Source organism: Amblyraja radiata, chromosome 29, assembly GCF_010909765.2.
Source record: "Amblyraja radiata isolate CabotCenter1 chromosome 29, sAmbRad1.1.pri, whole genome shotgun sequence".
In the NCBI taxonomy this organism is placed as follows: Eukaryota; Metazoa; Chordata; class Chondrichthyes; order Rajiformes; family Rajidae; genus Amblyraja; species Amblyraja radiata.
In genome coordinates, this window is record NC_045984.1 from 15,284,105 (window position 1) to 15,307,074 (window position 22,970).

Below are 22,970 nucleotides of genomic sequence, written 5' to 3' on the forward strand. Positions count from 1 at the left end.
AGTGAAATTATAGTTTAGCACAATGTGAATCAATAATCTTAACACAAACCATTCTGGGATAATACCAGTTCAATTATCACAGTATATAATTACAGAGAATAATCGCAGAGCAAAATGAAATATAAACTTGAGGGGGAATACTAAATAAAAATAATAGCAAGTGATTTAGTTGGCATTTAGAACACTGTTATTGAATGATTATATTCCAGATAAACAAACAAAGCTCAGTTTGTTTGCTTCCCTGACAAAATCAGTCTAACCGTCATTTGCCGCCTGTAGAATATCCAATTAGAGCAGACGAGCGAAGAAAAATGCCATATTAAATTGTCTTGTTCAGAAATGTTTCCGTTTAAAATTATCTTGCTTTCAAAAAGCTCATCCAATGCTGATCGATTGCCAGCTGTTTTGAAGGCCATATTCCTACAGCTCTTTACACTGATAAAGCACACCCTCCATGCCCTGAATTGGATGCTTGCTGAAGATTAAAACCTGTTGAGGTTCATTGAGAAGGCACAGTGGCGCAGTGATAGAGTTGCTGCCTTACAGTGCCAGAGACCCAGGTTCGATCCTGATTAAGGGTGCTGGGTATATGGAGTTTGTATGTTCCCCCGTAACCTCGTGGGCTTTCCCCAGGTGCTCCAGTTTCCTCCCACACTCCAAGGATGTACAGGTTTGTAGGTTAATTTGGCTTTGGTAAAAAAAAAAACAGTATATTGCCCCTGGTGTGTAGGATAATGCAGTGTATGGAGATCGATGGTCAGCCCGGACTCAGAGGGCTGTAGGGCCTGTTTCCACGCTGCGTCACTTTCCCATCATGTCTATAGGCCTACGCGAAGGAAATGTGGAATAAATAGATGGCTCTTTGGGATCTGCAGAAATTTGATTTTGTTCCCAATATTTTTTCTTGCTGCTCAGGAACAGGGAACTGCTGCTTGGCAATCACCCCTGTACTGGGTCATGCTGTTTAGTAATTGACTTCTACATGGGTTTCCCTTTGCTGAGTAGACTTAATAATCAAAGTGATTGTACATGTTGCCTAATCCATTTCCATTTTTGACAGAGGTCTTAATAATCCCATTAATGAAATAATAATGACCCGAATGGCATCGTTCTGGGCCTTTAAAGATAAGATGTGGCTCAGTTGTTGAATGCATTTATTTGAGGAATCTATTTCATTTCCATTTCAGCAAAATGCTAGATTTAATTCTGGACCCCTTTGTGTTTCTCAATGACCATTGGATCAGTAGAAGAGGAAAGCTCAGTTGAAAACCTCTTCCTGATGGTGTATAAATGTGTATGAATGAGGATTGCGGTGGGTAGAGCTGTGATTTCAAGAACCTTATGCACTCAGTTTACCTGCCATTGTTCGCAGATCGAATGCGACACATTATCATTCACCAGGCACCAAAGCCAATAGTCAATGGAGGGCAGCCGCTGTCACCATTTTAAGGCAGAAAAACTAGACAGGAAAATATTAAGAATATTGAAAGAAAATAGAAGCAGGTGCAGATGCAACAATCATACTCTATCAAAAACAGTATCTGTTGAGGCTCAATCACAACCGTTTGCTAACGGTACTCCTAATTATTCCCAACATAATCCAACTTGGCCATTTGTTTAAGAGGGATCAAGACCAAATAGAAAACCATGAAACAGAATTACCATTTGGTAAAAGTCTGTGAATCTCTGCCTTGTGCTGTAGTTTCGTTCTGTTAACATAAATAGGAGCAGGAATGATATTGATTGGATAAAGGGGCTGTCCCACTGTACGAGCTAATTCAAGAGTTCTCCCGAGTTTCCCCTGATTCGAACTCGGAGAATTACGGTAATAGCCACTCTTAGGTACTCGGGCTCTCGTGGATATTTTTCAACATGTTGAAAAATCTTCACGAGTCTTCACGAGCTTACCACGTTTCCCGAGTACCTGCCGTTAGCAAAACGAGCCGCTAAGAGATGTCCCGAGCTCCGACGTACCCGCTACGTACATTTTTTTTTAAACTCGGGAGAACTCTTGAATTACCTCATACAGTGGGACAGGCCCTTAACATGGTTACACTTGAGTTATAATGAATCTTGTCATTTGTGATAAATATGTTGTGGACATGTTGATGAATAATTTGTTCTGTTAATTTTCATTTATTGGTCAACCTTTTTCACTTTAAATTATTTCTCGCACATATTCCTTTTTATCCATTTGCATTATGTGTTCTTTTGACACCTGACCTTGCGTGCAGCAATTTCCATTTGCCTCTTTGATAGTTGAGCTTTCATCTCAATTTTATCTATAGTTAGAGCTTTAGTTAAGTTTTAGTTTAGTTTAAGGATACAGCGTGGAAACAGGCCCTTTGGCCCACTGAGCCCATGCTGACCAGCGATCCCCGAACGCTTACATTATCCAACACATACTGGGGACAATATACAATTATACCAAGCCAACTAACCTACAAACTTAAACATCTTTGGAGTGCGAGAGGAAAGCAGAGATACCGGAGAAAACCCACGCAGGTCACGGGGAGAACGTAGAAACTCCTTACAGACAAGCATCCACAGTCAGGATCAAACCTGGGACTCTGGCGCTGTATGCAGTAACTTTATCGCTGCACCACCTTGCCACCCATACCTTTGCTACTTTTTAAAAACTTTAAATCCCATCTCTAGCCTCTCAAGCATATTTTGCCATTAATCAAAGCCACGGCTGTTCGTTTACCTTGTTCAGATGTTATATCCCTGTATTACTCGATTCACTTAATATTCCATAATCTATCATTCTCTTTTCTGAATGAATTCACTGGATGAATCTCCACAGCACTCCAAGCTAGAGAATTCCAAAAATTCACCACGTTTTATGTGAATAACTGTCTCCTCAGTTCAGTCCCAAATGGCCTATTCCTTATTTTGACCCCCATGGCCCCTGTAAAAGAGTTCTCCACCAAGGGAAATGTCTGAATCCAACCTTTAAAAAGCTCCGTAACAATTTTATATGTTTTACTGAAATCTCCTCTCCATTCCTCTAAACTGTAGAACATATGTCTAGTTTACACAATCTTTCCTTACACAGCAAACCCACCATCCCTCAAACCAGTCCAGTCAATCTTTACTGTACTCTCTCCAGGATAAGTATGTCCATTATTTGAGTAAAGAGACTGAAAAACACTCTGCTCTCTGTATAGTGACAAAAATAAGTTACGTCATACTTTTACAAGTTCTAATTTCCATGTTATGGCCTAATCACTCATATTGTCCACATTGCTTGAAGCCTCTTGACATCTCATCCCTACTCACAACCCCATCTAGTTTTGTATCATCAACACATTTAGACCTCTCAGCCAGATCATCAATATAAATTTTGAATAGTTGGGTCCAAGCATCCAATAATCAATTAGTCACAGCATACCAACCTGAGAAATGTATCTTACTGATCAATAATGCAGTCTCAATCCACGGCAGTGTATTTCCCCCAATTTTGGGTGCATAATCTTGTCAACTAACCTCCTTGAGGCTTCTCCTCAAAGGCCTTATGAAAATCAATAGATACCACCAACACTGGATTCCCCTTGTCTGTTTTTTTCAATCACACCCTCACAGAACTACCCCCCCACCCCCTCTCCCCGCAGACTATGTGTGGTCCAGTCCAATTTCTAGATAAACTAGAAAGATTAGGCAGGATTAGGACATGGACAAGTTGAGACTCCCTGGGCAAAGATAGAGATCAGACTGGCATAGTCCCACACTTGATATAGAAATCTATCTGTGAATGACAGATCTTGGCTTGATCTAGTTTATACCACAGTAAGGTTGAGTTGCGCTGTCCTGAAACCTCTGCGATTCCAGTGTTTAATTCAAATCAGATGATTAAATTAGCAGGGAAAAAATGTAAAGGTAGAAAATGCTGGAAACAGCAGGTCAGGCAGAAACTGTGGAGAAAGGAGCAGAGTAAACGTTTCAGGCCAAAAACCCCATCATCAGAACTCAAACTCTCATTCCCAATTTTGATGAATGGTGTTAGACCTGAAACATTAACCATGTTCCATTGTCTGCTGATGCTGCTCGATAGTTCCAGATATTTTTATTTCTGATTTCCATCATCTACGGTACTTTGATTTTCAATATATATGTGTACACATTTATATGTGACTTTCTCAGGGCGATCTGCTATTCCAGATTTACTTTGTAATTTCAATTACCATTTGGCCTGTTTATATGTGGTTATGGCTTTAAAATTGTCTACAGTAATCTTATTTGAAAAGAGGTGGCATTTCTCCTTTCTGATGCCCAACACGTTATTCTTGCAGTGCCGAGTGCTCCCCCTCGCAAAGTGGAGGTTGCAGCATTAAACTCCACTGCCTTGAAGGTAATGTGGCGGTCTCCTGTACCAAACAAGCAACATGGCCAGATCCGGGGCTACCAGGTTCACTATGTGGAAGTGGTGGATGAAGAGGCCAGGGGACGGCCACTGATAAGGGATATCATGCTGACCGATGCTCAGGTTAGGAAGCAAACTGAAGAGTGGTGGCGGTTGGTACAACCAACCGAAACAGTTGCAAATAAATAGTAGGAAGCCACACGCCACTTAATAATAATACCAAAAGAACAGAGGCAGATAGTCCACCATTTTGTGAAACCTCATAATGAGAATGCTGATTTAATATCAAATTGGCTGAAAATCCATGGGGAAGATAAGGAAAAGTTTGCTTATTAAGCAAGTTGTGGTCTCACATGCACTGTCTGAAAAGGCAATGAATACCACTTTTGAAAGAGAATTAGATAGTCATAGTCATAGAGTTATATAGTGTGGAAACAGGCCCTACGGCCCAACTTTACCCACACCAGCCAACTAGCTTCACCAGCCCGTGTTTGGTACATACCCCTCCAAACCTGTCCTATCTATGAACCTGCTTCTTAAATGTTGGGATAGTCCCTGCCTCATCTACCTCCTCGGGCAGCTTGTTCCATACACCCGGCACCCTTTTTGTGAAAAAGTTGCCTCTCAGACTCCTATTAAATCTTTTCCCCTTCACCTTAAACCTATGTCCTCTGGTCCTCGATTCACCTATTCTGGGTAAGAGACTCTGTGCATCTACCCGATCTATTCCTCTCATGATTTTATACACCTCGATAAGATCACCCCTCATCCTCCTGCGCTTCAAGGAATAGAGTCCCAGCCTACTCAATCTCTCCCTATAGCTCATACCTTCTAGCCCTGGCAACATCTTCGTAGATAGACAGGAAAACAGGAATATTTACAGGACCTGAGTAAACACCACAGGGCAGTGGGAATAATTGGTAGTCCTTTCAAAGAGCCAGCATTCGTATAGTAGGTCATTCTGCCCCCTTGCTGGGCAGTATGCTTTATTGAAGAGGTGTTTTGTACTTATAGAATTCAAAAGTGTATAGATTAGTAATTAGAGGAATCGGGCACAGTTGAGGCCTGATACCAGGTCAGAATACATCACCTTCAGAAGAAGTGGTCCATCGGAATTAATAACCTAATATCATTGTCCAGAGCACAATCCCAGTCAATATTGACCAGATGATGGTATGATCATTATGAAGATGTTGTCATGGCTTGAGGACCTGAGCTAAAGGGAGAAGTTGGGCAGGCTAGGACGGTATTTCCTGGAGAGGTGACCTTATAGAGGTGTATAAGATCATGAGGGGAATAGATAGGGTAGATGCACAGTCTTTTACCTAGAGTACATAAATCAAGAACCAGAGGGGGAAGATTTAAGAGGAATCTGAGAGGCAACTTTCTCACACAGAGGGTGGTAGGTATTTGGAACAAACTGCCAGAGGAGAGGGATGAGGCAGAAACTATAACAACATTTAAAAGACATTTGTGTAGGAAGGAACTGCAGATGCTGGTTTAAACTGAAGATAGACACAAAAAGCTGGAGTAACTCAGATGGACAACAAATTTGAGACAGGTACATGGATAGGAAAGCTTCAGAGGATATAGGCCAAACATGGGCAAGTGGGACTAGTGTAGATGGGATATTGGTCGGCATGGGCAAGCTGGGCCGAAGGGCCTGTCTGCTATGACTTTGAGATGCAAAATGCTTATGTTGACTCATCGTCACCAGGGTACTGTATATGCCAAACCTCAAAACGTGGACAAGCTCAGACTACATGGCCAATGATCCAATGCATTCTGACTTTGAGAATGCGGGGGACATACAAGTCTGATTCCTTATGAGCGCTGTTGACTTTGAACCTCACTTTGAACTTGATCAAGACGCAGGCTGGAAGTTGCCAGAATTTTGGGCTGGTTTGTCAGAGTTCAACAACTGTTGCCATGAATTTAAAAGCATTCGTAGCACTAGCAAACAAACAGGGAGCAATCCTTGTGTCCCAGCTGACTCTTTCCTCAAGCGGAATCATTAAAAGTAGATAACCTGGCCATACGTTTTATTAATGTTTGTGGAATCATCCTTTAAATGGGTGTGTAGAATTACACATTCAGAAACATTAAATGTCAAAGTCATTGTGTGGTACGTGATTTGAGATGTTAGAGATAAGCGAGTGGATGCATATTGATAAATGCATATCTGTCTTTGTTTAATATTAATCATGTTAACTCCTTGCCCAACAGCTAAACTGTGTCACATGATACTCTCTGCTCTTAGACCGTTGTCATTTAAGAAGCATGTGAAAATGTGCAAATTCTAGCTTGATTCTACTGCAAATTTTGAAGGTTGAATCCCCCAGTACGCATACTTGAATGTTTCCTTTAAATTACACCTGCCTTCCATTTTACTGAATTCCAAGAACTTAAAAAATTTAAAGAACGTGTAAATTTTAAGGCTACTGTTGTAGTTAGTTCTGTCTTATCCCAAATGTCAGGAGTTGACCAGTACTTATTTGGTATTAACTGTAGCATCTTTCAGCTCCTCAGTGTGTTTCACAGCCTCAAAGACTTTCACAGCTACTGAACTACTTTCAAAGTGCAGTCTAACTAATGCAATGAAGGATATGTAACAGCAAAGTGGCGTCCATAAAAGTATGTCAAATCCTATCCAGTTAATTACTGCAGGTATAGTCCTCCCTTAATCATCCTCAAAGTATGGAAGGTCTCATCCATGGCACATTCTTGCCAATATGCTGTTCATTAACACCCAGTATGGGATTTAACAAGAGCGCTCAGTTCCAGGCATCATCACCACATGGAACAAAAATGGACCATAGGTCAGAATTCCACTGGTGAGCTGAGAGTAACTACCCATGACATCTAATTGCATCCAAGACTGGCATCAGAGCCCCGATGGATCAAAGTCAGCGTGCATCAAGGGGGGAAACATTTTAATGGTTGTAGTTTTACTTTGAAGATGAAGATGGTCTTATTGGAGGCTAACCATGCCAGCTCCAGGACATAGCTACAGTAATTTCTCAGGGTAGTATCCAAGACTTGGTCATCTTTATCAATGACCATTATCAATGACCATCATAAGTTCAGATATGTTAATTGATGGTTGCAGAAATATTTCATTCCATTTTACAACCACTCAGCAAAAATGAGGTAGTCTCTGCCCAGACACAGAAAAACCTGAACATTTGGACATGGATTGGGAAGTCTCGAGTGACATTCTTACCACACTGGTACCAAACAATGATCAGGGGGAATCTAACCACCTAATATTACCATCATCAAGTCATCCGCTATTACCTTTATGGAATCACCAGAAACTCAACTGGACCAGCCTTGCAAATGTTGAATCTCCAGAAGCAAGTCAGAAGCCAGGCATACTGCAGTGAGTGATTCACTGGTGACTCCCCAAACTCACTGATTACAAAGCACAGATCAATAGGGTAATGGCATACCCTTCACTTACTGAGTTGAGTGCAGCTTCAGCAACACTGAGGAAGCTCAACACCATCCACAACACAGCAACCTGCTAGATTGATATCTTGTTAATCCTGAACATTCATTGACTTCACTATTAGCGCAACATGACTGCAGAGTGAACTAACATCTACAAAATGCACGGCCATTAATTACTTGGTTATGCTACCCTGGCAGCCACCTCCCAAACACATGAAAATCCCACCACCTGCAGATTCACCTTGGTTTTTGTCGTATGTGACCATCCTGACATGGAAGCATTTGCTGCTCAATCATTGCTGGATCTACATCTTGGAACACCCCATCCAACAGCTGCATGGGTGCACTTTGACAAGAAGACTGCAGTGATTGAAAAAGATGGTTCAACACCTCCATGTCAAGGGCAAATAGGGATAGGCTCTAAATGCTAGTCTGACCGATGATGCTCACACTCCAACAAATTGAATGTGTAAAAGGAAACGCAGACTCTCTTTGACAGCAATGTGATAATAATAATAATAATAATAATAATAATAATAATAATAATAATAATAATAATAATAATAATAATAATGTTGGGATAATTATATGGAGAGTTTGGGCTGGCCAGGACTCTTTGGAGCAGAGAAGACTGAAGGGTGATCTTATAGAAATATATGAGATCATGTTTAAGATCATTATCATTATCGTTGCAAACATCAACGGGCACAGTGCCTTACAATGCTGTGTACAACAGTGATCGCAGCTTCCACTGAAGTGTGGATGGCCATTGGCTCGCTAGGAGCTCATCCGCCCTTTGACAGGTCCTGCCGGGGGTCCACAGCCCCCTCCTCACCTGGCAAACCAGGTGGGGGAGAGTTTAGTCACTGACTATCCGACCATGGAGCAGGTAGCACGGGATTACATGGTGCCTGTGGTGGGGGGAACTCCCCCTGACCTGACTCAAGATCACAAGGGCTTAAATAGAGTGAATACACACAGCCTTTTCACTGACAGAGGAAAAGCAAGAACTGAGAGGGATAGGTTTAAGGTCAATGGGGAAAGAATTAGCAGCAACCTGAAGGGCGTTGTTTTTTCATACAGAGGGTGATATGTGTGTGGAATGAGCTGACAGGTGAAATAATTGAGGCAGGTGCCGTACAACATTTAAAAGACATTCCACCAGATACATGAAAGGGAAATATTTCGAGATATGGGTCAAACGGGGCAAAAGGGACTAGTGTAGATGGACTTCTTGGTCAGCATGGATCTGATGGACAGAAGGGCTTGTTTCTATGCTGTATGACTGTATACTTGTTAATTGAGGAAGAGATTTGAACAGAACACCAGTGATAAATCTCCTGTTGTTCAAAATGATATCCACTTTGGATAGCAGATGGTACCTTGGTTTAAACATCTGACCCTCAACAAACATCCCCGTTAGATTTGTTGAATCAATACTCTCGAGTGTGATGCAAACTCATCATCTTCTGGCTGTCTTAACCACTATACTGCCGGTGATAATGAGCCTGGATACTTCCACAGTGCAGAATTCCAACAATCCGAGCCACTTCTCATTCACTCCTTATTATACGAATTTGAGTAAACCCAAACCCCATCCTATTCTCTTCGGTTGCATGGAATTCCTGTTAATCAAATACCTTTCCTTTTGCTCATTCTACACTGATTTACTGCAATTTGCGAATTTCTTCAGGTGCAGACAAGCGATTTGGCATAAAATAGTATGAGCATACAGTTAAATGGTCATCACACTAACTGTAATCAATTGAATTAAACTCCAGCTGCACACAAATCTAATCACTTGTGTTTAATGCTATTTGCCCGCAATGTCTTGTATTGTTTGGTTTAGATTTAATCACTGAATGAATGATTAAATGGGCCATGCTATAACCTTGCAAATTGGTGATTTCTATCTCCAGTTTTTTTTCCAAGGTCCTAATGTAGGAGCTTTTAAAACTGCATTTGTTCGACAAGCACGCCCCATCAAAGTCAAGTGTTTGTTGTCATTAAACCTGTGTCACTATCTCCCACTGAATCAAATCAAATACCACAGATTTACAGGGCAGGTTATTTGACCATGCGCAGAGTTTCATCCTCCCCAATAGTATCTTTCAACTATTTTTTATGACCAAGCAGTCGAGGTGTTCTCAGCGCTTAGCGTGTAAAAGCATTTCTCAAATTTTTCATTTGACCCTTTGTAGGAGTCATGTATTTCTGAACCTCACTCTAATTGCAACCAATGTCAGAGAGAGTTTCACATATGTTCATTCAATCACTTCTTATCATTAAACCTTTCCATTTAATGTCTTTTCCAGGTTCCCAAAATGATAATAGAATTAAAGAAATGTTGAGATGCAGAAAAAGGCCATTCTGCCCAATATGTCCATGCTGGTAAAGAAAGAGCTCACCAACTTAATCACATGGTCCAGCACAAGGGCTGTAGCCCTGCAGGCTATAGGTCTTCAAGTCCTGATCCAAGTATTGTATCAATGGCCAGAGAGTACCCGATTGAAACCCAAATGGGTTACAGGGTTAATGTGTAGACTCCATACAGCCAGTACCTGAGGCCAGAATCAAACCCAGATCACTGGATCAATCCAGCAGCAACCCTACCTGCTGCAATCTTACCCCATTGTTATTAGTTGTCCAGTCCTGGCAACATCTTCAGAACTTCCTCTGCACTCTGTCCAGGGACAATCAAATCATTCCTGTAATGGGACGATTAGAGTTGTAGGCAGCATTTAAGCTACAGTGTAATTAGCAGACAGTTTAGTTTACATATGCAGCATGGAAACAGACCCTTTGGCCCACCGAGTCCGCATCGGCCAGCGATCACCCGCACAATAGCACTATCCTAAACAGTAGTGACAATTTACAATTTTTACCGAAGCCAATTAACCTAGAAACCTGTCATTCCAAACCATGTTTGGAATGTGGGAGAAAACCAGAGCACCCGGAGAAAACCCACATGGTCACAGGGAGAAGGTATCAACTCTCTACAGATGGCACCCATAGTCAGGATCGAACCCAGGTCTTTAGCGCTGTCAGGTAGCAACTCTACCGCTGCGCCACTGTGCTGCCCCTAGCATCACCTCACTGTACAACCTCATAATCTTACACAGTTGTTACATCATTTCAGTCCTTGATAATATAATTTGTCAAAACACACTCTCCAATTACTTGGTTCAAACATCTAAATATAAAATTATACTTGTTCCTCTCCTGCTATACAACCACATGAAATAAGAAGTGGTAGCCAAAGCAAATTGAAAGGTTCATGCTCTTAGCCTTCAGTTTATCCACAGACGGCAAATATTATCTAATGTTAATGATAGTCAACAACTCAAGATGATTTTACTGTCATTAAAAGAGGCGATGAGAAAGTGCCATTAACCTTATTGTCCGCATGATGGATCTATGCTTCTGACTTACTAAACTCCATATGAGGACCAGAAATTTGCAAAATCTACGATGAAAATAATAGAATTTTGAATCTGCTAACGCTTCTTGTTGCAACATACTTCAAACTACCTGTGGGATCTGCAGCAAACTCTCAGTGACTTGAATCATTGAATGTAGAGCCAGCCTTAAGGATCAGGGACAGACGTCATTGGATATGGAACCAATCAAACATTAAAATATCCAAATCAATTCTAACTGCATGTGGCGTTTTGAAGAAGGTGTCCCAGCCCGAAACGTCACTGGTCCATGTTCTCCTGAGATGCTGCCTGTCTCACTGAGTTACTCCAGCACTTTGTATCTTCTCACTGCGTGCGGATTTGACTCGTCTCAGCTGCTCAAAGTTAGAAGAAAAAGACGTCATCATTTGGCACGATAACTGTTTCTTGGGAAGGCTGATGTAAAAATATCAGCCCTGCGTTCCATTATACATGAGTGATTACAGTTGAAGATGTGTGCGGACACTTGTGATTGTATATATAGCAGCATGCCTGAATGTGAACAATGTTAAATCTGAATGTACACGAGCATGTGTATCTGCTTATGAAGAGCACATGTCACAAGCATGTGTCTACAGATGACAGAATGAGGGTCAGCTGTGCCTCTTCTCCCACCACTGAATTCCCTGGCCCAGATATCCACCTCCACCACTCACTCACTCCCTCCCGGCCACCTTTGTCTTTACACTTAGCTATAGAGCCTAGTAACGATCTCCATAGTCCAATGTTTGGCAGCATGGGTAGAAGACAAGATGCAAATCCATACTGCCTGCAAAATAGGAGAGAAAGTAGAAAAATCATGGAAGTGATTGTTAAGCTTTTGCCAGGACAGGACCAGTCTCATGCGACTCATTACTTTTGGGGCTGTGTAAACAATGGTACTGAACTTAATCTCCAATTATGGTTTTAACTCATGTCAGTTCCCTCTGAATTTTTGTTTTGGTTCGTTGCTGAATGTTTTGAGCCGTCGTTGAGGATCAGCTCCACTCTCAGTGTTCTTGGAGAATGCCTTTAGCTGAGGCTGCCTGAGCAGCATTTCAGCCCAAGGCCAAGACCAGATAGTGTCCTGATGCACTGTAATAAAACACTCAGCAGGTCAGGCAGCATCTGTGGAGAGAGAGACTGTTAACACTTTAGGTCCAAGATCCTTCATCAAAATAGGAAAGAGAGAAAACAAGTTAAGTTTTTAGTTGCGGGCCATGTTTTCATTTACCCCCTGCAACTGGAAACTAACTTTTTTTTCTCATTTGTTCAAAGCTGATAAAGGATCATGGACCCAAAACATTGACTATTTCTCTTAGCTCCGATGCTGCCTGACACGCTGAGTGATTCCAACATGTTCATGCTTTTATTATGTATTTTCATCCTGGGACACTGGCTCACCAATCCTCCCTTAGTAACCAGCTTTTGCATTGTGATGCCTGTTTGCTGTAATGGATCTTGCAGGGCTGCATGTTCTTCCAACCAAAACCGTCTTAGATGCCTCAAAACTCTTTCTTCGTCCTTGATTCTATTTGTTTTTTTATCTCTCTTTTGCTTTCCTCCTGTTGCTCAGTGGGAGACTGACGACACTGCAGAATATGTGAGTAAACTGTGCTCCCTAGTGTTTTTCTGTTCCTGCATACTCCTGTTTCTCCATGTACAAGAAACCCATAAATATTTGTTTACTGATTTTGCATGGCCTGCTAGCTTGCTGTTTGCCGTGGTTTGCTCTCTTTCTAGGGAGGTTCTCCTTTGACAGTATTTTATCCTGGTATTTTCAACATTGATTGAACTGGGATTGTTTTCTTCAGAACAAAAGAGAATGTGGGGAGACTTACACGTGGCATATAAAATGATGAGAGTTTTTGTCAGAATAAATATGAGAGATCTATTTACCCCAGAAGGGAGACTAGATTTAAATAATTAGATTTTAAATAATTAAAAGGGAGTTAAGAAAAATAATCCACTCCACAAATGATGAAGGTCTAGAACTCTCAGCCTGGAAGAATGTGGAAGCAAAGACCTCATCATGTTTCTAAAGTTCTTGGAAGAATATTTGAAGAGCCAAAACCTGCAGGGTGGGATTAAGCGGTGGGAGGTGGGATTAATTAAAAACCCACTGTGAGATAGCATGCAAAAGGTGGGCCAAAGTACCTCATTCCTTGCTGTACGTCTCTATGCTCCCAAAATTTCAAATGTCTAATTCAGCTCCTTTTGTAACCACCTTCTATGGATTCTCGGTATTCCATACATAAGAAAGCCAGGGGGAGGAGGAGGTTGTGGGGAAGGGGTGCCCTTCCAGTGAAAGCCCTGAATGCCTTAAAGCTATTCCTTCTGGCACTGGGCCCAGTCCATTCAAAAAGAAAGGGTCTCTTGGGAACGGAGTCTAGTGAGTGGTGGACAAAGTTCCAACCAGAAGTAATTTCAACAGAGTCCAAAAATCAATGTGAGATGGAATCTGGCTTACCTTTTGGAAAAGTGTCGACGAGAGAGGGTTCTAATTTGTACCTTTTAAGTTCCATGGTTTGAGGGGGTTTATTTTATGCATGGGACTGTTTAAATTCATTGAATGTGACCAAATTGGATTTCTGTTGTCCTGAGCTGAAATAATGCGTTTCCAATGATAGGAGATGATCATCGCTGGGCTGCAGCCAGAAACAACATATTCCATCACTGTGGCAGCCTACACAACCAAAGGCGATGGTGTACGCAGCAGGCCGAAGCTCGTGGTGACCAAAGGTTCAGGTCAGTCTCCTCCTGTAGTTTAAGACTTGAAGCTGTCGAGGGCTATACAACTTGGCCCAAATTGTATTGATTATATTTTCCCTTTTTTCTTCGCTTCAGTTTAGTTTATTGTCATGTGTACTGAGGTACAGTGAAAAGCTTTTTTGTTGCGTGCTATCCAGTCAGTTGAAAGACTATACATGATTACAATCGAGCCGTCCATAGTGTACAGATACAGGATAAAGGGAGTAACGTTTAGTGCAAGATAAAGTCCAATAAAGGCCGAGGGGCTCCAATGAGTCCTGAGATGGTAGCTCAGGACTGCTCTCTAGTTGGTGATAGGATGGTTCAGTTGCCTGGGAACTGGGACAGCTGGGAAGAAATTGTCCCTGAATCTGGAGGTGTGCGTTTTCATACTTCTGTACCACTTGCCTGATGGGAGAGGGGAGAAGAATGAGAGCCACCAGGGTAAGATTCGTCCCTGATTATGCTGGTGGCCTTGGCAAGAGCAGCATGACGTGTAGATGGTGACAAGTAGTGAGCGTCACCTGCTCATGCCCTCGGGTGATTCTCTCATGAAGAGATAGCTTGTTTAATGAAAGGTCCCAACCTGAAACGTCGCTCCTCCATGTTCTCCAGAGGTGCTGCCTAACCCACTGAGTTACTCCAACACTTTGCGTCCTTTTTGTAAACCAGCATCAGCAGTTCCTTGTGTCTCTGTCTGTTTTTGTTCGCTGTCCCTGGAATTTCGCCAGGCAGCGTTTAGAAGCAAAAGTTGATGTTACCATCCTGTTCCCAGGGAAGTTAAGGCTGCTTCATGGTTCTATTCATCCCAGGTGATAGGAGTGTGGCTTACATTGGGAGTTCCAGGTGACCGTGACAGAGCGCAGGTGCTAAGCAAAATGGTCACCCAGTCTGCATTTGGTCTGATTGATGTAGAAGGCGAGATGTATAAATATCACTGATAATATCTCCTACGGAGAAAGAGATGGAGAACACTTCCAATATTTTCTGCAATAAATTCTGTATTTCGTTCCAGTATTGTGGCCCCTATGAAGGAAATTATTGCCCTACAATTATCTCTAGAGAAGGGGCGTATGTTTGTCAACCTTTCTTGAGGAAATACATTTCTATACCAGAGGTTTGGCTGAAGATCGATTGTGTTATCGTCCTGATTCTAGATTTGGATTGGTAGCTATTGCATGCCACAGTTTGTCTGGTTATTAATAAATCAGTGCAAGAGTTTGTATGGATCCATTATAGATAAACAGGAGGCAGTGAGTGGGCAGATATATGGAGAGGGTTGATATGTTGTAGCATTAAATTCTGTTTGCTTCTGGCAGAAGCTGCAGGAATGCCAAGTTGACAGCTGCACAGCTGTTCGCTTGTGAATTATAATTTATAGAGTTGTGAAAGAGGGTCTCAGTGATATAGCTTGCAAAGTTTCCACAGGAGCAAACAGGTCTCTTCCATAGAGTGGAGAGAGAGGACATTGGAGGTTGGGGATTTAGAATTTAGGCTTAATATTCTGAAGATCTTTGAGTGCCAAGTGAAGAAATGTTACCCATGAAATCACCATCTGACGTTAGGTGATGTATGCTCTACGCATTCATTTGGTTAAGTTTTTTTTAATGGCATTACTCACCCAGTTAAAATAAACAGATTAATGCTTACATTAAGATAGTGGACAGGAGAATCTAATAACAGCATGCTAAGTAGTCACCAGTTAGAACTGTCAATGATGATAATTTCCCGCTGACAGACTTTATCTCACCTGCTGTGCTGGCCACTAATTGGCAAGGCGCCAATTAATTCAGGTAATTTTATGCCATCAGCCTGAAGCAGCCGCAGAAATACTTACCTCACGGTTTCACGGATTTTGTCCATATCCTTTTCTCCCCGTCCCTCCCTGAGGCTGCCGGCAGACCCATGTGTGACAGGGTCAGATCCCAGGTACTCTGGTGGATTCACTGTAGCGGTCATCACTATTGCTGCACATTGCAAGCGGATAGAACAAAAAAGCACATTTTCTTGCAGTGTTTGGCAGATACTGCTGTGTGGATTGCACAGGTGTAGTTGCAGCATCTCCAGATAAAGATCACGAGGGAGCAGGTGAGATCAAACAGGTCCAATGAGCATCTGACAGAGGAAAGCTTGGCAACTTGCTAAGTAAATATTGGCAGGACATCTGTGTGCAGCTATTTTTTAAAGTGGGTTTTTAATCTTCCACTCGGTTTGGGCTATTCAGTTCACCTTCACCTGGGCCATCCTCATATCCCGTGTGAACCTTGTGTGTAGGAAAAGGCTCTCATCCCGAAATGTCACCCATTCCTTCTCTCCAGAGGGAATGCCGCCTGTCCAATGAGTTACTCCAGCCGTTTGAGCCTCCCATGTGAACCTTTCCGTTTCAGGGAGAAGGAGAAGGGGCTGAGAGGGAGAGATAGATCAGCCATGATTGAATAGTGGGGTAGACTCGATGGGCCGAATGGCCTGATTCTGCTCCAATGTTCGGCACGGACTAGAAGGGCCGAGATGGCCTGTTTCCGTGCTGTAATTGTTATATGGTTATATGTTTTCTGAACTTATGAACGTCCTATTCTCTTCCAGTTGGTCTGAAGAGGGAAAGGGAGGGAAGCCAATAGAGAAAAAAGGCACATTTTTCATTGTATTTCTATGTATGTTCCCGTGCACACACAAAAAGCAAACAAATTAGGACATGAGATTGAAGCTGATTGGATTGCAATGACATCCTCACGTCCCGTCCCCCCTCATCATTGCACCCTTTAACCCTGTCTTGGTTATCAAGATTTTATCTTCTATCTATCCCTATCTTGGGGGTGGCACAGTGGCGCAGCGGTAGAATTGCCGCCTTACACCGGCAGATACATGGATTCAATCCTGTCTGTACAGAGTTGTGATCACGTGGGTTTTCTCTGAGTGCTCAGCTTTTCTCACACACTCCAGAGATGTGCAGGTTTGTAGGTTAATTGGCTCCGGTAAAATTGTAAAAAATGTCCCTAGTGTGTAGGATAGTGCTAGTGTACGGGGTTATCGATGGCCTGTTTCAACGTTGTATCTCTAAAGTCGAAAGTCGAAAACGTATTTGAAGACTCATAGAAACATAGAAACTTAGCAAATAGGTGCAGGAGGAGGCCATTCAGCCCTTCGAGCCAGCATTGTGATCATGGCTGATCGTCTCCAATCAATAACCCGTGCCTGCCTTCTCCCCATATCCCTTGATTCCACCAGCCCCTAGAACTCTATCTAACTCTCTCTTAAATCCATCCAGTGACTTGGCCTCCACTGCCCTCTGTGGCAGGGAATTCCACAATTTCACAACTCTCTGGGTGAAAAGGTTTTTTCTCACCTCAGTCCTAAATGGCCTCCCCTTTATTCTAAGACTGTGACCCCCTGGTTCTGGACTCGCCCAACATTGGGAAAATTTTTCCTGCATCTAGCCTGTCCAGTCCTTTTATAATTTTATATGTTTCTATAAGATATCCCCTCATCCTTCTAAACTCCAGTGAATACAAGCCTAGTCTTTTCAACCTTTCCTCATATAACAGTCCCAACATCCCAGGGATCAATCTCGTGAGCCTACGCTGTACTGCCTCAATCACAAGGATGTCCTTCCTCAAATTAGGGGACCAAAACTGTACACAATACTCCAGATGTGGTCTTACCAGCGCCCTATACAACTGTGGAAGAACCTCTCTACACCTATACTGAAATCCTTTTGTTATGAAGGCCAACATTCCATTAGCTTTCTTCACTGCCTGCTGTATCTGCACACCAACTTTCAGTGACTGGTGTACAAGGACACCCAGGTCTCGCTGTACCTCCCCCTTACCTAACCTAACCCCATTGAGATAATAATCTGCCCCCTTGTTTTTGCCACCAAAGTGGATAACCTCACATTTATCTATATATTCTGCATCTGCCACACATCTGCCCACTCACTCAACCTGTCCAGGTCTCCCTGCAACCTCCTAACATCCTCTTCACAGTTCACACTGCCACCCAGCTTAGTGTCATCCGCAAGCTTGCTAGTGTTGCTCTTAATTCTCTCTTCCAAATCATTAATATATATGGTAAACAGTTGCGGCCCCAACACCGAGCCTTGCGGCACTCCACTCGCCACTGCCTGCCATTCTGAAAAAGGACTCATTCACTCCTACTCTTTGCTTCCGGTCTGCCAACCAATTTTCAATCCATGTCAACACCCTACTCCCAATACCATGTGCTTTAATTTTAGTCACCGGTCTCCCGTGCGGGACCTTATCAAAGGCTTTCTGAAAGTCTAGATACACTACATCCACTAGCTCCCACTAGGGTTTCGGCCCGAAACGTCGCCTATTTCCTTCGCTCCATAGATGCTGCTGCACCCGCTGAGTTTCCCCAGCAATTTTGTGTACCATCCACTAGCTCCCCTTCATTTTACTTGTCACATCCTCAAAATTTTCCAGAAGATTAGTCAAGCATGATTTTCCTTTCATAAATCCATGCTAACTTGAACTAATCCTTTTACTGCTATCCAAATGCCCCATTATTAACTCTTAAATAATTGACTCCAGCATCTTTCCCACCACCGAAGTCAGGCTAACTGGTCTGTAATTCCCCGTTTTCTCTCTCGCTCCTTTCTTGAAAAGTGAGATAACATTAGCTATCCTCCAATCCACAGGAACTGATCCTGAATCTATTGAACATTGGAAAATGATCACCAATGCATCCACTATTTCCAGAGCCACCTCCCTGAGGACCCTGGGATGCAGACCATCAGGCCCAGGGGATTTATCATCCTTCAGTCCCATTAGCCTACCCAATAATATTTCTCGCCTAATGAAAATTTATTTCAGTTCCTCTACCCCCTTAGATCCTCTGTCCTCCAGTACATCTGGGAGATTGTTTGTGTCTTCCTGAGTGAAGACAGATCCGAAGTACCTGTTCAACTCTTCTGCCATTTCCTTGTTCCCCATAATAATTTCACCCGTGTCTGCCTTCAAGGGACCCACATTTGACTCGGCCCTTTGAAGAAGAGATTTCCAAAGGCTTAGAAACCTCAGAGAAAATGTTCTTCGCACTGCATGCATACAGACTAATACATACCTGCAGGCATATCATTACATGCACATTATGAGTATGTACATTATTCTAATGTACCTGAACACTGACATGCCCACCCACTAACACACACTTGCAGACTAGCACACATAAGAACAGTAAACATCCTTTTACTGTTTCAACATGCAAAGCAGTTTGGTTTAAATGAAGGCATCTTATTACAAAAGGCCCAGGAATAGAACAGCTGGGAAAGGAACATTCCCCATTAATCTCTGGTAATTTGCCATGCTATAACGAATTCTCTTTATACTAACAATTATTTAAGCCCAATAAAATGTTAGTTTACATGGCAGATGCTGTCACTTCTCTCAACCCTCCAGTAAAACATTGGCACTTTGCTGTAATCTGTATTAAGGAGCAGATTTCACTCCAGTAAGCACAATTTTCAGTGCTTTCACTTTTTCGCACCTCGTTCAATGTTTACTGTGAGTCAGCATGAAAGCGATGGTAGCTTATTTAGCCAACAATTTTACTATCTTGTCGATGAATCTGCTCTCACTTGCAGTTGTGCCAGTAGCCAGGGTTCCCTTGGGTATTTCATCCGATATCGCGTGAGTTTGGGTGCTGCAGACGACAAATTCAGCTGCAGGGGTCATTAATATGAATTGGAACATTGTACAGACAGTTGGCAATTAAGAAGATTAGACTCAAGACTAACAATTTTTTTAATTCAAATTATGTACAGTAAATGCAATCAAGACATGACGTTCTCACCATTCAATTGTGCCATCAATCCAATGCATTCTCTTACATTGCGTCACTCCTTAACCAGTGTGTGAGAGGCTGTTACACTGGCCCCAGCTCCTCCTTAACTATAGTTCTTCCCCACACAGCCTATACAGAGACTGCACTGAGTTTCACTGTCAATATTCTTTGTCAGAGCACACACAGAAAGGTGATAGGAATGTACCTACCCCAGAAAATGGGTACCAAGTAAAGGGCCTGTCACACTTTCACGACCTAATTCACAACCTTTTTTACACGTGGACATTTTTCATCATGTTGAAAAAACGCCCTGACCTACTGATGCCACGAGTACCTACGACTAGTATCATGACCTGCTACGACCTACCTATGACCTCCTATGACCTTGTGACGACCATGCTGCGAGTATGAGTCAAGGACAAACTCGGCAGAGGTCGTGAATTAGGTCGTGAAAGTGGGACAGGCCCTTAAGAGAGCAAATGAATGTTCTAATCATTTGAGGTGAATGGGGAAATTAGATGACAGGAATACAAGCAAAGAAAACAAAAGATTGAAAACAAATATTTATTTTACTATTTTCTATCCGATTTCTTTTTCTACCTCCTCCTCCGTGTTGAGAAAGTCTCTTGATAAATGTTGTACCATTGCGCACCCCTCTACTACAAATCATTGGCTTTGACATTTATTTGTTCCTGCTGCAAGATTAGAGTTTGCCAGCATTAATATCTTGCCGGTATTTAGTCTGCCTGAATTGCATTTGCAAAGTGTTGATTTAGATGCTCCTCCAGGTTTATAATAATAATAATAATAATAATATCTTTTATTGTCATTGCACGTCAGTGCAACGAGATTTAGTGTGCAGCTCCACTGATGTACAAGAATGGTAAATAAATACAATACATAAATAAGCAAGCTGAATTGATTGACGTGACCATCTGAGGGTGACTGTCCAAAGGGGGTGGGTGGGGGGGCACTCATTAGGACCGGTTCAGAGCCGCTATAGCTCTTGGGATAAAACTGTTCCTGAGTCTGGAGGTTCGGGCGTAGAAGGCCTTGTAACGTCTGCCGGAGGGAAGTAGTTGAAACAGACCGTGGCAGGGGTGTGATGAGTCCTTATGGATGCTGAGGGCCTTCCTGAGGCACCGCGTGTGGTAGATGCCCTCCAAGGCTGGTAGCTCTGTCCCGATGATCCGCTGCGCTCTGTTGACGACGCGCGGAAGAGCTCTCCTCTCCGTCTCCGTGCAGCTGAGATACCACACAGAGATGCCATACGTTAGTATGCTCTCTGTGGTGCAGCGGTAGAACGTTGTCAGCAGCTGTTGGGGCAGACCAGTCTTTTTTAATGTCCTCAGGAAGAACAGTCGTTGCTGTGCCTTCTTGACCAGCGCGGCGGTGTTCGTGGACCATGTGAGGTCTTCTGAAAAGTGAGTGCCCAGAAACTTAAAGCTGGACACTCTCTCCACACTTTCCCCGTAAATGGAGATTGGGGCGTATTCTCCAGAATGGGACCTCTTGAAGTCAATAATCAGCTCCTTGGTCTTGGAGGTGTTTAGTGCCAAGTTGTTATTGGTGCACCAGTCCGCCAGGTTCTGCACCTCCGCTCTGTAGTTTGTTTCATCACCGTTGGTGATCAGCCCAATCACTGTTGTGTCGTCTGCAAACTTCACGATGGTGTTGGTGTCGAATGCAGGGACACAGTCGTGAGTGAAGAGGGAGTAGAGCATGGGGCTTAGTACACAACCCTGTGGTGTGCCGGTGCTCAGGGTGATGGTGGAGGACAGGTGCGGGCCCAGTCTCACTGCCTGCAGTCGCTCCGTGAGAAAGTTCAGGATCCAAGCGCATATCGGTGAGCTGAGGCCTAGCTGGTGGAGTTTGGTGGTGAGCTTGGTGGGGATGACCGTATTGAATGCAGAGCTATAGTCAATGAAGAGCATCCTCACATACGTGCCCTGTCTGTCCAGGTGAGTCAGGACAGTGTGAAGGGCCAGAGAGATGGCATCCTCTGTCGATCTATTTGCCCTGTATGCAAATTGATGGGAGTCCAGTGAGGCAGGGATGCTGGATTTAATATGGGAGAGGACCAGCCTTTCGAAGCGCTTCATAGGGATTGGAGTCAGGGCAACCGGCCGGTAGTCGTTGAGGTTGGTGATTTTGGACTTTTTCGGCACCGGCACTATGGTGGCTGTTTTCAGGCACTTGGGGACCGTTGCCAGAGATAGTGATAGATTGAAGATTCTCGTGAATACCTCCGCCAGCTGTCCAGCACAGTCCTTTAATACTCTTCCCTGGACTCCATCCGGGCCTGCAGCCTTGCGCGGATTGATCCTACGCAGAGCGCACTGTACCTCCTGAGTGCTCAGTGTTAAGGCCTGTCCCTCCGCAATGGCCGGGGTTATTCCACACCTGGTGGTGTTGCCAGTTTCGAACCGGTAAAGAAGGTGTTTAGTTCGTTGGCCAGTGTGATATCACCGTGGGGGCAGGCGGGGCTGCTCTTGTAGTCAGTGATGTCCCTGACACCCTGCCACATGCTTCTGGTGTCCGCTGTATTGAAGTGGTCTTCTACCCTTTGCCTGTGCACGTGGTTTTATTGCTGACTTGCACAACTTAGTGTGGTCTTGGTAAATACATCCAGGTAATGGCTGCAGTTAGATACTACTGGCAGACACTTGGCTGCCTGGTGCTTTGCCAGCAAGTGGTGTGACAAGAACAGATTGGAGCTACACTTAAACCAAAGATCTTAATGTTCCAGAACTCCTGCTGCCCCATTCCTCAATTTCGCAGTTTAACCATTCTGCGCAGTCAAATGTCCTCTGGTGGCATCTGCGGTGTACAAGTTGACGAATGATTCAAAGGATCAGCTAACAAACCGTGTCGATAAAATCAAGGAAAATTACGACCGAAGGAGGCAAAATAAGTTCATGGAAAGCAAAAAGAAAACCAAGTCTATCCGCCATATCTCTTTCACGGCTTTGTTGACAATGATCACATCAGATGCTACCCAACCTTTAAATGCCTGTGGATTTCAGCTTAATCCCAAATTACCAGGTAGTACAGTTCTAAACCCCTTACATCATAAGAAAAACTTTCTCCTCTACTCTCCTCTAAAATGACGGCACCTAAGGCGGGCGATTCTCTGCCTGCTGGTCCAGAAGTGGATCCGCAAT

The 22,970-nt window shown here is 43.2% G+C and overlaps 1 protein-coding gene across 40 annotated transcripts in view; it reads left to right on the forward strand.

Annotated features, from left to right (window-relative positions):
- Positions 1-22,970, forward strand: part of LOC116989340 (receptor-type tyrosine-protein phosphatase S-like) — a 394,665-nt gene that overhangs the window by 274,313 nt on the left and 97,382 nt on the right. For 20 of the 40 annotated variants that reach the window (XM_033046622.1, XM_033046611.1, XM_033046631.1 and 17 more), the window contains 3 exons: positions 4,293-4,486; positions 12,830-12,856; positions 13,884-14,001. The exons of 12 other annotated variants lie outside the window; for them this stretch is intronic. In XM_033046622.1, coding sequence (XP_032902513.1) covers positions 4,293-4,486; positions 12,830-12,856; positions 13,884-14,001 — 339 coding nt within the window. The remainder of the gene's footprint in view (positions 1-4,292; positions 4,487-12,829; positions 12,857-13,883; positions 14,002-22,970) is intronic. 8 more of the 40 variants (XM_033046625.1, XM_033046637.1, XM_033046628.1 and 5 more) reach the window with 1 other exon arrangement.